Here is a 17,339-nt window from a genome sequence, read left to right on the forward strand (position 1 = left end):
TGATCTGTCCATTGATGTAAGTGGGGTGTTAAAGTGCCCTACTATTATTGTATTAGTACTGATTAGTTTCTTTATGTTTATTATGTTGGGTGCATAAATATTTACAATTGTTGTATCTTCTTGTTGAATTGTTTCCTTTATGATTATATAGTGTCTTTTTTTGTCTCTTGTTACAATCTTTGTTTTAAAGTGTATTTTGTCGGATATAAGTATTGCTGCTCTGGCTCTTTTTCAATGATGTGCATTTGCATGATAAATGTCTCTCCATCCTCTCACTTTCAATTTGCTGGTGTCTTTAGAGCTGAAAGGAGTCTCCTGTAGGTAGTATATAGATGCGTTTTTTTTTATCCACTCTGTCACTCTGTGTCTTTTGATTGGAGCATTTAGTCCATTCCCATTTAAAGTAATTATTGATAGATTCATACTTATTGCCATTTTGTTACTTTTTTAGTGCTTGTTTTTGTAGTTTTTCTGTGATCTTTTCTTATCCGGCTCTCTTTCATGGTTTGCTCATTATCTTTAGTGACATACTTGGATTCCTTTCTCCTTATTCTTTGCATATCTATTACTGGTTTTTGATTTGTGGTTATCATCAGGTTCTTATATAACATCTTATGCATATAGCAGTCTATATTAAGTTGATGGTCACTTCCGTTTGAACTCATTCTTTACTCCTCATCCCAGCACATTTTAGATATATGGTGTCATACATCACATCCTTTTATTTTTTGAATCCCTTGACTGATTTTTACAGATATACTTATTTTCATACTCTTATTTATGGTCTTTCCTTTCCACCCAAAGAGTCCCCTTTAACATTTCTTGTAGGGCTGGTTTAGCAGTCATGAACTCCTTTAGGTTTTGTTCATCTAAGAAACTCTTTATCTCTCTTTCTATTCCGAATGACAGCCTTGCTGGATAGAGTATTCTTGGCTGCAGATTTTTTTCTTTCAGCACTTTGAATGTATCATGCCACTCCCTTCCTTGCTGCAAAGTTTAAAAGATTGTGTACTTTGTAGTTTTTGGTTGTAGTAGTCAATAAATACCAATTAGATTAAGGTGGTTGATGGTGATCAAATTTTCTCTATCCTTACTGGGTTTTTTAAAAAATATAGTCATTCCATTAATTATTGAGACAGGTGTGTTAAAACAGCCAGCTACGATTTGGATTTGTCTGTTTCTCTGTTTAGTGTTTAGGAAGTATTTAGTCAGTGTTAGGTTCATTTACTTTGCAGCTCTGTGTTGTGCATACATGTTTAAGGATTGCTGTGTCTTTTTAATGAACTGATCCTTTCTATCATTATCAAGTGTCTCTCCTTATCTCCAGTGGTACTCCTTTTCTTGAAGTCTAGTTTGTCTGATAGTAAGAGCCACACCAGCTTTTTTATGATTAGTGTTTGACTGGTATATATTTTTCTTTCCCTTTCCCTTTCTATATTTAAAATACATCTCTTATAGACAATACATAGTAGATCTCACTGTTTATCTGGTCTGATAATCTCTGATTTTTAATTGGAATGTTAAGTCCATTTATATTTGTGTAATTATTGGTATGATTTGGTCTCAGCCTACATTGTCATTTCTTTTCCATTTATCTCATGCGTTTTTTGGTCCTTATTCCTCCTTTTCTGCCTTCTTTTGGGTTAATAAAATATTCTCTAATAGTCCACATAGTTTCTCTATTGGCATTTCAGCTATACCTCTGATTGATTGATGTTAATGGTTGCTCTAGAGATTACAATATGCATTCTTAACTCATTCTAGTTTACTAGAGTTAATATGCTAGCAGTTCATTTAAAATATAAGACCCTTATGATTATATTTATGCACTGTCCTTATCCTTTGTGTTTTGTTGTCATTTATTTTATATCTATGTCATTATAAGCTCTAAAATACAGTGCAGTAATTTTTGTATTAAGTGATCAGTCTTTAAAGAAATTAAGAGAAGAAACAAACAAGGGAATCATTTATATTTCCTCATTTATTTTCATTTCCAGGGCTCTTCATTTCTTCCTATAGGCTGAGTTTCTAGTTGGTATCACTTCCCTTTAGCTAAAAGAAGTTCCTTCAGTATTTCTTGGGGTGCAATTCTGCTGGTGATGGATTCTCTTGGTTTTTATTTACCCCCAATTTTTTTAATCTATGTTCTTTGAAGTATATTTTTATACAGTACAAAAATCTTGGTTGAGAGTGTTTTTCTTCCAGAACTTTAAAGATGCTTGTGGTTCTTATCTTGTAATCTCCACTGTTTCTGATAAGAAGTTAGTCATTAGTCACATTGTTATTTCTCTTGTGTAATGTGTCATTTTTCACAGGTGCTATTGAGATATTTCTCTTTTTCTGGCGTTTAGCAGTTTGACGATGATATACATAGGGGTAGTTTCCCTTAGATATTTCTTGTTTGGAGTTCACTGAATGTCTTGGATCTGTAAGTTTTTGGTCTGTTTGTAATGAATCTGGGATATTTTTGGTCATTATTTTTTCAAATAATCTTTCTGTCCCATTCATTCTCTCTTTTCCTTCTGGGACTCCATTTACATGTATGTTAGACTACTTAATGTTGTCCTACAGGTCACTAGAGCTTTGCTCATTTTTGCATTTTTTTCTCTTTACTTCAGATTAGTTAACTTCTATGGGTCTCTTCTTAAGTTTACTAAACTTAATTTCTGCCTTCTCTAATATATTGTTAATCTCATCCAGAAAATTTTTCATTTCAGATACTATATTATCAGTTCTAGGATTCTATTGTTGTTTTTTGTATAGTTTTCACTTGTCTGCTGATATTTCTGTGTTCACTAATTATGATGACCATTTACCTTACATCTTTGAACATATATATAATAGTTAATTTAAAATCCTTGACTGCTAATTCCAATATCTGGGTCCTTCTGAGGTCTGTTTCTATAGACCACTTTTATCTTAACTCAGGTCAGATTTTACTTTTCTTTGTATGTCTAGAAAAATTTGATTATGTACTGGATATTATGGGTGATGTGTGGAAGAACTTTAGATTCTGTTATCTTTCTTTGAAATCCTTTGATAATCACTGATTTTTTTTGTTCTATAGGCAATTAAATAACTGACTCATCACCTTAAACCTGTACTTAAACTTTAAGGGACAGATTTGTTTCAGTTTTGCTTATAGTGTTAGTGTTAGTCCAAGGATATCATATTTACTTCTAAAGTATAGCCCTTCCTGAATTTCAATGGAAAGGTGATTACTAAGGCATTTACCATGTCCCTTAAAATGATGTGACTCAAACTATTTCTCCTGTGGTGGCCAGCAGCTGAAATTTATATTCAATTATTTTAGCCTTCTGGTTGTTGCTTTTTGGTGAACTCTTTGGAATCTGTCTCATGCAACCACATTTAGTATCAGCCAAGAATTGAAGAGAGTCTTTATCCAGATTTTGGGGGGAAGCTCTCCTCTTTTCTTTTCTTTTCTTTTCTTTTCTTTTTTCTTTCTTTCTTTCTTTTTTCTTTCTTTCTCTCTCTCTCTCTCTCTTTCCTTCCTTCCTCCCTCCCTTTCTTCCTTCTTTCCTTCCTTCCTTCCTTCCTTCCTTCCTTCCTTTCTTGGATTTCCCCCCTCAATTTACAGTTATTCAGGTAGTCTCACAATCTGTCCTCTGACACAATTAGCCAAAACATCTGTGGTTTTCTGCTGCAATTCTAATCCTTCCACGCAGGATGTGGAGGGTCCTTAGAAGAAAAGTTGTATAAATGTGTATGTACCAACTGTGGTTCTTTTCTTGCAAGAGTTGAATTCCCTCCAGTGTGTCCTTCTTTTTGATTGTTCTCCTGTGCATTCAAATAGTTGTTTTATGTATCTTGTCTTAACCTACGGATAAATATAGACATAGAAGTGTCCAAGGACCAAGTCTTGGGGTACCCCAGAGTTTAGTATATTAGGAAGAAGAAGAGGAACTAGCAAAGGAAACTGAGAAAGAATGACAGTGAGGTAGGGTAGGGACAATAGCCTGAGTGAACTAAGTCCAAGAGAGAATGGAAGAAGTCTCTTCGTTAATACAGACAAGTTTCTAGGAGTTTTGCTCTAACAGGGAAATAGTGTAATGGAGCAGAGAAGGGAGATGTAGCTCAAGAAAAGTTGTTTTTTTAAGATTGGAGAAATTACAGTGTGTTTACTTGGTGATACCAATTATCCTGGAAATAAATAAAAATTAAAATAATGTAGGGAAGACAGTGTATTGATGATGTCCTGATGAGAGAGAATGGTGGGTTTGGTTATGAAGGCAGAGTATTTTGGAACAGATTTAGGTGGGGTAGTGGATTTGGTTGTGACAGGTTGTGAATGTTAAAAGCAAGATCACCCACTCAGAGTGAAGAGAGAAAGTTATAATATAATTATCTATGAAAATGGGAAAGTGAATTGACTAAGGTAATTATTAGACACACCAAAAAACAAAAGAAAACACAACCAATTAATGTAAAAAGTCATGAATTTAAAGTGAAATTTGTCAGTATGACTGTTTTCTCTTAGTCACATTTAGCTGCTAGGGGATGGGACAGAGTAGGGGTAAGTTTAGATTTAATAATTGCCAGGTAAGCTTATAAGACAGAGGGAGAAAGAAGAAATGGTGCCATTTATGTATGTCGGGAGGTGATTATAATGTCAGACCTTGGTATTTAGGCTGCTAAAAGATTGGAAGTCAGGCCACATGGGGATGAGACAGTGAAAATGTGGTGGGATCACATATTAGCAGTTACAGTAGGTCAAATAATTGTTAAAGTTGTGAGTGCTTAAGAGAGTGAGCTAAAAAGATAGGAAGTGTTGGTTAGAGAATATTACATAATGCTTAAAATTGATATTATGGAGCTTATATAGTTATTAGTAATGTTAAATGAAGAATATTCAAGTGATGTTACCTCAAGATCATGTCACTTTGTGTTTCTTTTATGAGACTCTCCCAATTTAGCTTATCCATATTTGAGTCTTTAATTCCAATTTTTTTTCATTTAAATTTTGTTGCTCCATCAATAATTCATTCAAGAATTGTGTTCTTTGCTTTTTAAGATGGCAATGATTGTAAAATTGGTTTTAATGATTGTCTTTAGTCCTGTTATTTTTAATACTTACATTTTTATACTCTATAGAGAATTTTACCTATATCTTACAAGCTAAACTAGGCAGGTATTGTTATTCTTATTTCCATTTTACAGAGGAGAAATCTCAAATTTAGAGAGATTAAATGATTTGTTCAGTGTTTTCACTCTAAATCCCAATGTTCTTTCCATTATATTGAATGGGCTCTAATCTGATAAATCTTTTCTAACATGTTAATGGGGCTAGTACTTAGGGAGTTTTCCTCCCTAGACAGAGGGCCCTCGGAGATCCAATAATAGTCTAAAAGAGCTGTGCTGATAATAAGGATTTTATTTTATTTATTTATTTATTTATTTTTAAAGATTTTATTTATTTGAGAGAGAGAGAGAGAGAGAGTGACAGAAATAGTGAGAGGAGGAGAGGGAGAAGCATGCTCCTACTGAGCAGGGAGCCTGACATGGGGATCGATCCCAGGACCCTGGGATCATGACCTGAGCCAAAGGTAGGCGCTTAACTGACTAAGCCACCCAGGCGCCCTGATAATGAGGATTTTAGGCTATATAGCAGAACAGTAGAATAGGTGGGACTTTGAGAATTCTTTGAGTAATAATGGGTAGGCAACTTCCTTTTCCTCTTACACTCAAAAGGATATATAGCTCCTTTAACAAAAGTCATGTAGAAGTCAATATTGAAATTCAAGGTCAATTATGATTAATTAATTTATAATTATTTACTTTTAATTCCAAAGAGATTTGAAAAGCCAATCAAGTATGACTAAAAGTGTGTTGGGAGTCATAGAATTAATACAAAATGAGGGAGAAAGTAAGAAATTTTGGAGTATTCTTTAATGCAGAGAAATATGTCCTACTTCTTTGACGTTTTAGGTAAGGTTGGCATGTTCAATAATTTCTGCTCATGCATTTTATACTATGGAGGATCCCAGCCCACGACTGGCCAAGTTAAGAGCATTCCCTTCATGTTGACTAGAATTATGGTTGTAGAACAAGTTGATCAATTATCTCATGCACATTTGTGTGGGAATAAAAGAGATCTGGCATGTATTTCTTTAAATATGTTGTCCAGATACATAAAGCTTATGAATAAGAAAAAGCTCTGTCTTTAAATCTGATTTTTATTGATCAATTGATTACTTTTCTCCACCTTCTCAGGTTTTTTTTCTAATGAAGATGAAATGTTAAAATATTGATGATAATAAGAAAGTAGACAGATAATAGAAAATTCAGAAAGAACCTAAAAATAAGAATTTTTAATGTGATATTTATAAATAAAAACATTGACCACAAAGAATTATATTATATTCAAAATTCTCAAAGGCTATCATTTCTTAACTTCTTTTAAAATTCTTTGTAAGTATTGCCTCAAATCAATTGGCTAGGTTTTATAATAAAAGACTGAAATATATTAAAACAAATAAATAAGATTTTTATTTAATAGACACTGTGATATGAGAAGGAAAATTGACCTGGTTTGCCAGTACTTTTCTAAGCAATTTTAATCAAATCATTTAACCTTTCTGGACCTCATTGCTTCTTTATCTATAGAATGTGTTTTACTAGATAAGCTCTAATATCTCTTATAAATTCTAACTATATTACCTTTTTTTTTTTTGGAGGATGGATTGAATTCTTAAATATTGAGATATCACTAAAGCTGTTTCTCAGGTCCCATAATTTTGTAATTAATGGTCTAAAATTGTAGCCTTAGTGATAGAAGTGGTGATAGCTATGGAAGGGAAGAGGTCAACCTGGAAAAGAACCTTTCCTTAAAAGTTTTCTTTGCGGGCACCTGGGTGGCTCAGTTGGTTAAGCAACTGCCTTCGGCTCAGGTCAAGATCCTGGAGTCCCTGGATCAAGTCCCACATCGGGCTCCCTGCTCGGCAGGGAGTCTACTTCTCCCTCTGACCCTCCCCCCTCTCATGTGCTCTCTCTCATTCTCTCTCAAATAAATAAATAAAATCTTTACAAAAAAAAAAAATTTTCTTTGCTTCAAGCGTCCCTGAATTTGTGAAAGAACACATGATTATTTCTTATAGTATGAAAATAACATTTAGAACTCTTTAGGAATGGAAATTATTACTACTTGAGAATGGTAATGAAATCATAATTGGAATTATAAAGAGTTTCAATTGTGGCCTCTTAATTTTATGAGATGGGAAGTAGAAAAAGAGATACTTTGCCAGTATGCATAATAAGAAAGATTACTTTAATATTGTGCAAAAAAATTTGGTTGAAACCTAGTGTCATATTTCTCTTGAAATGTAAAATATGATTCCCAGAGTATGAAAAGTAACTATTTTTATATCTATTTTGGCAATTAGAGGTATTTTTTTGATTTATTTTTTCTGTATTGCAAAAGTAATGCATGTACATTGCAAGATTTTGGAAAATATTTAAACTTGGAATGATATCATAAAATTTTAAGAATTATAAGCAGATTTCTTTTACTAAAAGTAACTAGTTTTCCAATGCTAAAATAGGAGTTATAACTGAATACATCACAAAAATGGTTGTTAATGAAGCCTTTATATAGGTCCCTTAAGGAAAGATGTTTCAATAGTAGCATAATTTTATTAGATTTTAAAAATCATCTATGTCTGACAATCTTCTTAGCATTTAAAAATAAGGCTAATAAAAATGTACAATAAGAAAGCAAATAAGGCATGACCATCTCGATTTAAAATAATTTTATTTAATACTATGTAATATATATATATACATATATATATTATCTGATGATGCATTCAACTGAAGAAGTGTGATATACTATATGTAATTTATGCTTCACCAAGGGTTTTATAATTGTTTTATCTAGGGCCCCAAAGGAGATCCAGGATTTTCCCCTGGTCAAGCTGTTCCTGGAGAAAAGGTAATTAGCTGCCCATGGAAAAAAATCATGGTGATATATTTCAAGCATTAAAAATTCATTTTTACCTTTTTAAAATATAGATTTTACTTGATATCAGACAGAGGAGACAGAGAACTAGAGAAGGTACCAGACAGAGAAGATAGAGAACTTTAATGAAGGAGGAAATAATTGAAAAATAAATTATATCATCAGCTTAATGTCATCAATTAAAATCTTAACATTAATTTTATTGAGTGTCTACTATGGCCTACCATTGTGCTACCTGCCAGTTAGGGATGGGTGGGGTGAAAGATGAGAGCAGAATGTGGCCCTAATCTCAAAAATTTGCTGTTAAAAGGCATACACAAAATAATACATAAATTCTAATGCTATTTTGTGCCTTTTTTAGATTAGCTCCACGTACTTTATCTTTTTTAAGTCCCCAGTAATTGTAAGAGAAACAGTCATCATTATCTTGTTTTCCAGTTAAGAAAATAGAATTCATAGAATTTAAATGACTCATGGATAGTAAGTGGCTGAGTTAATGATATATTTGTTTGACTTTTTGTCTAGTATGCATTTCATTTTATTGTAATGCTGTCAAACATACACATTCACATTTAGGTAAAAAGAAACTAACATTTTTAATAAAGCTAGCAACAAAAACTTTGTTAGGAGGAAGATACTGTTTTCCAGTGAGGATGAGTAAAATTGGAGTCTTTAGGAATACATCTGGGAATCTCTATTTGGACAAGTACTTAATGAATGTGATACATTATAGGATGTTTTTGTTTGTATGGTATACATTCACAAACTTTTAAAATCCCTGAATAATTTTGGTCGTTCCTGGGTTGAAATCTGATCTTTAATTGGCTTACAGAAACTCTTGTAAACTTAAAAAAAAAAACAAAAACCCACACCATATTAATGAACTTTACAGGTATTATACCAACAAGTAAATCCTCAAAAAATTTTTAATCTAGAACCTTGAGAATTTTATTCCTGTGATGGAACTGAGTTCACTGAATATAAATAATTTAGAAAGAGAATAGAAATTTATTAGAAACATATTTTCATTGGTCCCTTTGTTATTGCAAGGAAAAATATCCTGCAATCTGAGAAACAAAATGCCATCTTTTAAAATGTTTAAATATAGAACATTTGATTTCTTACTTAAAATTTAGAAATTAGAGGTCCATTCTGTTTTGGTGACTGCTTTAAACAAACCCCCAAAATTAAGCATTCACATTTATATCAAATGCTTGGTTTTATCTTTACTTGTGGCTTCCTTGTACAAAATATAGGGTGGTTCAGAATGTGTACAGTATCTGTATAAAATACAGGATGATTCAGCATTGGCATTGAGGCTTGGAAGTATGTCAGTCTTTTTTTCACTTCTTGAGTTACTCATATACTAATTGTGGTTAATGCTATATAGGAGTAAGGGAGTAAGATACAGGATTTAATAATATGTTGCCATTGAGCTTTAAGTGAAATCCAGCTTTTAAAATTGAGAGATGTATTTTTAAAATGGTAAAATTTAAAAACATTTCTTAGACATTGTATTTACATTAGATTGGGTTCAAACTGAGGAGGCAGGATATCAGTTATACACATACATTATGAATAAAAAAATATGAACATCATATTAGTGAGAGTTGAGGAGCTTGGAAAACAATTGTGTTTTATTTTTAATCACTTTGTCGTTTTTACAATAAATATATGGTCAGTGACGACACAAAAGAAGTGCAGGGGCTAGTCCTTCAGCATGGAACACATATTAAAGAACGTCTCTCATAGAGCATATTTAAGTGTTTAAGCCCTTTGGGGATCTCAGTGGCACACAAAAATAACTTTTAAATAGTGGTTTTCCCTTTTCCTTTCCTTTAAGTCAAGTGAGATATTATTCTCATTTTTCAGGGAGGAACTTTGAAGGGAAATCAAGTGATCCACCCATGATTAGATGTAGTAGAAGGAGACAAGCCTCCAATAATCTGTTTCCTAGTGCAGCTTTCTTTTCCCTCTATCAGAGTAATGAATGTAAAAAAAAAAAAAAAAAAAAATTATCTGTATAAAATGGTCATCCCATCACAAATGGAAGCCATCTTAATAAAATGTCAAGAAGTATTAAAATTAGTACAAATGGAAAGGTACTTGATTGTTAATCATCAGAAACATTCTTTCCTGTTCTAATTGTTTAATTTGATGACATATTAAGGTACTTGATGCACTAAATATTAAACACAACACAGTCACTTAGGAATTTATTTAGGATTATTACCTAAGTACCCTTTTTTCTTTCACAACATTGTGTGTGTGTGGTTTTTTTGTTTTGTTTTGTTTTGTTTTGTTTTTCATGCACAATATATTTGTTGCAGCAGAAGGGGAGAGAAAGGGAAGTTAAGAAAAACCACTTGGAACAAAGTGCCTCAAGATTACCTTCCCATTTCTTTTTGATGTTTTCTCCTTGTCAATTCACACAGCCTCCTCTGTATCTCCCACTGTCATCTCTACCCGCCAGACACTCCATCTCCCTCACATGAGTATACTTTCTCCCTCTTACCCTAAGATGGTCTCACAGGCCCTCATCAAAGCTGGGGGATCAGGAGGATGGACCGCCTTAATAGGTGAAGTCCCATCTGCTGGAGCCAAACACACGTCCTCCCAAAAAATTTTCACAGCATTTACTTCCCAGTGGTGCAGCGACCAATACCAGTGCAGCCCGGAAGTGGAAGTGTCCCTTTCTCTGGTGTGCCAGTGAACCCAGCCCTTGCTCCCCACAACCCTGCCTTGAGGTTCCTAGTGGGAGTCCTGCCAGGAGGCAGCCCAAGCCCTCCACAGCTGCCACACAAAGTGCTTGGAGAATTTTTAAGCAAACTTTTTTTTTTTTTAAACACAGTAAACCTTGGAACTACAGGAATTTGGGGAGTGAGGGCATTCCTAGAGAAAAGAACATCAGGAAAAAGGAGCACGGTTATGGAGGCGGGGAAGTACAGTGGTACTCAGCATGGGAAGAGAGAAATAGCCTCAGAAAAAGTCGCAAAAGTACTCAGAAAGGAGATGGAACTTGAGGCGGATTGCGAAGATCAGAGATGAATGCAGTAAGATTTTGACGTCCAAGATGAAATCCGGCAGCAAGGGAATTCTAATTTTCATTTCCTTTTCATAACATTACACTTCTGTTTGTGTTTTGTTCTTAGGGCAATCAAGGCCTTTCTGGATTAATGGGGCCCCCTGGTATGCAAGGTAGTAAGGTAAGACTGGTAAGACATAATTTTACTTTGACATAATTGGATGTCATCTGGGTGTGGAAGCTCTTGAACTCTTAAAATCTCATTTTGAAGTTGTGCCCAAAGTCAATGTTTTAAATTCCTTTTCTCAGCGAAAGGGATTAGGATGGTGTCCTAATCCAGGGAAGTGGTGCCCACAAAAGGCAGTACCTTATGAAAAATAAAACCCTTCAGTTAATGACGGGGACAAAATTCAAATGAAGAAAGAAGTCAGTCACTGATAGAATGTTGAAGTTTTTCTTCTTTCTTTTTTAATATTAGGGCAGTAACCTACTTCTGAAACTCTGAAGTCACTTTTTAACTTTTATATGTGAAGTAAGGTATACTTGGTTATAGGTAATAGTTTTGGCTTTTTTAAAGTGTTCTTATTTTCTTAGGAAATAATAATCTCTGCCATGATATATACACGAATGTGTGGCCTGAAGAGTAGGAAAGAAGTGAGGATTGGGGATAACTGGTAAAAAACAGTAGTAGTATGTATATGACTAGGCTTTTTCTGAGATAAAAAGAAATATTAACACAGCTGCTAGAATTATTTCATATAAAATATGTTGTGTAGTTTCCTGCATCTCCTCTATATATTCGGCTTGTTTTGTTTTCCCAAACACTGAGTTGTTGACTTTCTACAGGGGAAAAAGAAGATACAAAATATCTTTTAAAGTATTAAGGGCCCCAAAATATTGAAGGGCAGTATTTGACTTGGTATGGATATCTAAATACAAATAATAATAAGCTATGTTGATGTCTTAGTTGTTCATATTCCTTTCCTCTTGGGAGATTTATGTTGGAAGTGGTATTTAGGCTCTGGTTACTTGGTTCTAATCCCACCTGCCATTTTCTAGGGCCCAATGCCTTTGGGTAGGGTGCTTAACTTCTCTACCCTTCAGTTGCCTCATTTGTAAAATATGAAGATAATATTACGCACTTCATAGGGAGGTTTTGGCAACAAGGAATGAGATCATCCAAGTAATACAGTGTCAGACAAATAGCAAGCCCTAATAACTGTTAGCCATTAGCTCTTTATCTGGTTTTGGAAGCATGACCTTGTTTGTTTTCCTTCATAACTCCTGCTAAAGGGCTGAATTTTAAAATGATGACAAAGATTTTGATCTTATGGAGTGTTTTTCCTCCCACGACCGCACTACCATTATTTTTATGGCCTTCAGACTAATCTTCATCATAGACATTGCTTAGAATCTGATCACTTCTTTGAGGTTGTTGGTTGCTCCCATGGAGACAGGAAACTGGAGTGTGATCATTTCTAACAGAATTGGTCTTGATATATAATCATGAATCTGTTTGATTAATGCTACTTAGTATACCTCTGAAGAAACTGTACTGACAAATAGCGTCAAATAGAGACAATCTCATGAAAAGTATCTTAATTATTTTATTTGCTATTAAATATACAGTTATTTCATCCTAAAGAATGATACTGCATATGACAGAAAAACTAATCATTACTTTCCAAAGTTAAATGATGCCTGTGGTTCATGAAATTAGCAATCCAGAAAAGGGAACTCTAAGTAAAGTTTTGAGTGGCTGTTGTGTAGAAGAGTATATAAAGAATTATCTATAGAGACAAATTTTAAAAGGCTAATTTTAACCATTAGAGCAGATTATCATTTTAACTTTGAAATTGTGCTTACTTAAAGCAGAAGATATTAACTTCCAAAGACCTGTGCATGTATTATATGTCTTGGCTTATAAGTATTTTAAAATCTTAAGGTTAACATATGCTTTTTGGTCTGTGTAAGTCTAATAAAGTGAAATACAGCATTATTTTAAGATTTTTTTTTATTTTAAACAAATCGGGTTATAGATTATCTTTCACAGACTTCTTTTCCTCTTATATGATTTTTGAAACTTTCAAAATCTGCCTTTTTTATGTTAAAATCGATCATATAGAAGCCAGTGATCAATTAGCAGCTGTAGCTCAATTTTCTCTAGAGATAAAGTTGAAAATATTTATTTATTTATTTATTTATTTATTTATTTAAAGATTTTATTTATTTATTGAGATAGAGCAAGAGTGAGAGAGCGAGAGTAAGAGAGAGAGCAGAAGGAGAGGGAGAAGCAGACGCCCTGCTGAGCAGAAAGCCCCACTCGGGGCTCGATCTCAGGACCCCGAGATCCTGACCTGAGCTGAAGGCAGCTGCTTAACCGACTGAGCCACCCAGGCGCCCTAAATTGAAAATATTTAGAAACCAAATTACTTTCTGATAAATGAAGCATTAATGGTTTACTATGATTTGATAGCAGTTTAGAACAATGTTGAAACATTTGAAATGATTTTGTAGTTTTTCTGAGGATTTTTCCTCTTCTTAAATACAGAGAGGCTATTAATAGAAACCATATACAGATTTTAAAAAAAATAAGTATTGCTAGGAAAAGGACATAAGGAGTCAATCTAAACCTAAACTAATTCTCCACATAGCATGCTTGGGACAAATTTCTATCACACTATGGGCATGTCTTATTTTAAAATGAATATATAATAGAAGTATGTTCAAAATGAGCTTGATAGACTATTACTGTGGTTTGTACAGAAGGGGAAAGGGCAAGACCAGTTATTAGGTAAAATGTTCTGGTAAATCATGAGCTGTTTTTATGGAATTAACTAATTTTGGTTCATGTTTTGAAAAACCTAGGTCACTCTAGGTTACTTCCTGGCAAACAGGATCCATGCTAGAAGAACCTAGAATAATGGCTCATATTAGCTGTAACCTGGGACTCCTGTTTCTTTCATCCTTGCATTTCTACCCAGAGTGTCAGTGCTAGGTGAATTCTGAAGGTCAAGACAAGAACTCAAGTTATTCACTTTGTAAGTGAGAAATCTAAAATAAGCCCAGAGAGGTTAAGAGAATTAATTGCTCATGGTCACTCAAAATTATGGCAGGATCTAGAGATGAAACTTATTGCTACTGAATCCACTGTGCGTTTAACTATTCTTTGCATATTATGAGAGATAAACAAGATACTTGGGTTTGATTAAGATGAAGTTTACTACATCTTTTTATCTATTAAACTATTTTGTGAAGTATCATTACATTTATTATGCTAATATCAGTAGTAGCTGTTTTATTATGTGCAATATTCTGGTTGCTCTGCTGAGCCCTGTTTCTTTTCATCTTAAAAACAACTCATTGTGGGGCGCCTGGGTGGCTCAGTCAGTTGAGGGTCTGACTCTTGGTTTCGACTCAGGTCATGATCTCTGGTGGTGAGATCAAGCCCCAGGTCAGGCTCTGCTCTCAGCGTGGAGTCTGCTTGAGTTTCTTTGGCTCTCCCTCTGCCTCTCCCCCGACTCGTGTGCACACGCATGCTCTCTCTCTCTCTCTCAAAGAAGTAAATAAATAAAATCTTTAAAAAAAAAAAAAACCTCATTGAGACAAACAGTATGTTTAGTATAAATGACTTACCCAATTATTAATTGGCTGAGTTAGGACTCAAATCCAAGCCTGTTTGACATATGACTGCTCTTACTAACTTCAAATACTGCTTCCCCATTAATTAATTAGTTTGTTAAGCTAGTTTTTGTTAGATGTGTATTTCAGTACTTTTCACTGTCCCAGGCATGTATGTAAGAAGAAGTAAAATTTTGTTTTCCATGAGAGCCAAGGGAACAGATATAGTTTTGGATGACATATAATAATGACTTCATTATTCCTTTTTGCTGGGACTATCTGGAAATACTAAAATTCTTTTAATATAAGCCATACTCAAGTAATCTTGAAATGGGTGCAAGAAAGACATGTGGAGCACAGTGAGAGCTCATGAAAACTGTTGAGATAAACAGAAGGTTGATGTTGTAAACATTCTGAAAACTAGAAGTAATATTGAGAGAATGAAGTGAATAAATCAGTAGCCATGTTTTTTTTTTCCCTCTTCGGTAGAGTTTATTTTGCTTCTTTCTTTTCTTCTTTTTTATTTCTCGCCTCCCAACTTTTTTTTTTTTAAACCAGTATTAACATCTTAACAAGCACTGTGTTTCCCCAGATTGACTGGTTACACTGCCTCAATTTAGCCACTTTCATGTCCTCTTATTTTCCTAGGAACTAAAGTATGTTTTTACTTCTCACTAAGTGTCTAAATTTGTGCCAAAGGCAGATAAGTTGGATCCAGAGTGCATGCTGTGTTGGATGGAGGACAAGAGTCATAATTCTGAGCTTGGACTCCACATGGAGTTTTAAATTGTTTTTTAATATAGCCAATCAGTTTCTATATTAATATTGGAAGTCTGCTATTTAAAATTGTAAGAACATTAACAATGATTTCAATTGGAGCAGTTTTTCTAGAATCAAGAGGAGAAGCCAGATGGGAGCAGTTAAGCACATCTTAGCATACAGGCATATAACTCACAGCAATTGTGAAATATGATGCACACATTGTCATACAGATTTTTATGCATAATGTATGGCAGTATTTTTCTGAATGTGAAAAATACTAACTACTATGGTTTTAGCAATAATTACAAATCAGTGTGAATTCTTACTCTGTTTTAATGGAATTATTTTCAATTATTTAAAAACATTTCCATTACATATGAGGTACACAGTAAATATCTTTATAAAGTTGGAAAGGAAAAAAACAGTGAAAGTATCAAGGGGAATGCACTGGGATTTATTAGTCACTCAAAAACTATACAGCTTTCATAATCTATTTAAAGCAAGGACAGTACTAAGGAGCTAAAATACTGAATGTCCATGAGAACAACAATAAAAAATCAGGATTGGCATGAAATCGGTGCCTGGAGAAATAAGGAGAGTTCTACTGTTTCTATAGAGTTATCTCTATAGATTATTTTCTCACTTGCCCACTCTCCTGGTAAAAACCTGCAAAGCTACACTTCACTTTGGGTTGGTTTCCACTCCAGGTGTAGTACTGAAAGTCTAATACAAATGCTACTGCATAGGAACTGTGCTGGCACCACCGTGGCCAGCTCCTCCTCAATCCCCCGTTCCCACTAATTGAAGGGGACACAGAGGGCCAGGCAGTTTGGTACTGAGCTCCCCCACAGGCAAGCCAGTGGTTGCCAGAGTGGTGTAATTTGTGGGATTTTGAAAACTTCCCTGTGTCCAAAGACATTTTCCTCTGTCTGGCTTTTGTGATTGACATTTTAACAGTAAGGATAAACTCATTTGGCTAAAAGTATTTCAGTTTTCAGAAATTAAAAATAAAATTCTGTGTCCTCAGGAAAAGCTGCTATCTGTCATGTAGCACCATTTTGAGAATTAGTTTATCATACTCTTTTTCTCCATGAGAACTAGTTGAGAAGGACTGTTACTAGGGTTGATGGGACCAGAGTAAAAACTGAGTGCTGATTAAAGGAGGTTAGTGGGTCAGCATTGCAAGGAGTTTGCAGCAAATGTTGGCACAAGTCTGTTGTATGCATGAGGGAAGTATGTTCCAAGAAGGGGAGACAGGTAGAATAGAGAGGTTTGTGTGGTAGTCATCCTATAATTTGAGTCCCTTCAAGTTCTCCATTTATCTGGGATCCTCCTTCTATTTATTTGTTTTTTTAAAAATTTAAACTTCTTATTCTTAGGACTTAAGGAAATGTATTGCCTTCCCCCAAGAAGTGCTTATATTCTCATAGGTATTGATTTTCATCTCATTCTGACTTCTTGCTTAGGGTTTCTTTTTTTATGGTCATCTTATCACAGTTTCTCAATTTTGCCATAGTTTCCTCTGGTTATTTTAGCCAAAACATGGTTATAGGCCTTTGTCTGTATTCCTCAAGGCATTGTTGCTATGAGTCCTGTAGTGTTTGACAAGTTTCACTGGAAAGTTGGAATTACCTAATCTATAAACTAATGCTGTTATATTACAGAGAAATGAAATTTAATATTGATATCAGACTACAGTGAAGTAGCAATGGCTAAAGGGAAATATATGAGTGACTTAGGCATCCTTGTGTGCAAGGACTATATTTTGTTCACTGTGGTATCTCAGCCTAGTGTCTGGCATGTATTCTTAGTGAGTGACTGAAGATTGCTGCTCTTAAGTTTAATTGACTGTGCCCTTTCACCCAATCCTAGTGGTCATCTTCTTCCTTAGTATCTGCTTTTCAAATGAGTGTCTTATTTTCCCTGGGTCCTCTTTTCAGGACTTCAGCCCATTTT

At 34.3% G+C, this 17,339-nt stretch overlaps 1 protein-coding gene across 1 annotated transcript in view; it reads left to right on the plus strand.

Annotated features, from left to right (window-relative positions):
* The window catches only part of COL24A1 (collagen type XXIV alpha 1 chain), a 384,914-nt gene that overhangs the window by 68,299 nt on the left and 299,276 nt on the right, over positions 1–17,339 (plus strand). Inside the window, exons 7-8 of the mRNA XM_032424689.1 lie at positions 7,895–7,948; positions 11,128–11,181. Of these exons, the coding sequence (XP_032280580.1) occupies positions 7,895–7,948; positions 11,128–11,181 (108 nt within the window). The remainder of the gene's footprint in view (positions 1–7,894; positions 7,949–11,127; positions 11,182–17,339) is intronic.

Source organism: Phoca vitulina, unplaced genomic scaffold (assembly GCF_004348235.1).
Source record: "Phoca vitulina isolate PV1807 unplaced genomic scaffold, GSC_HSeal_1.0 scaffold2, whole genome shotgun sequence".
Taxonomy (NCBI): Eukaryota; Metazoa; Chordata; class Mammalia; order Carnivora; family Phocidae; genus Phoca; species Phoca vitulina.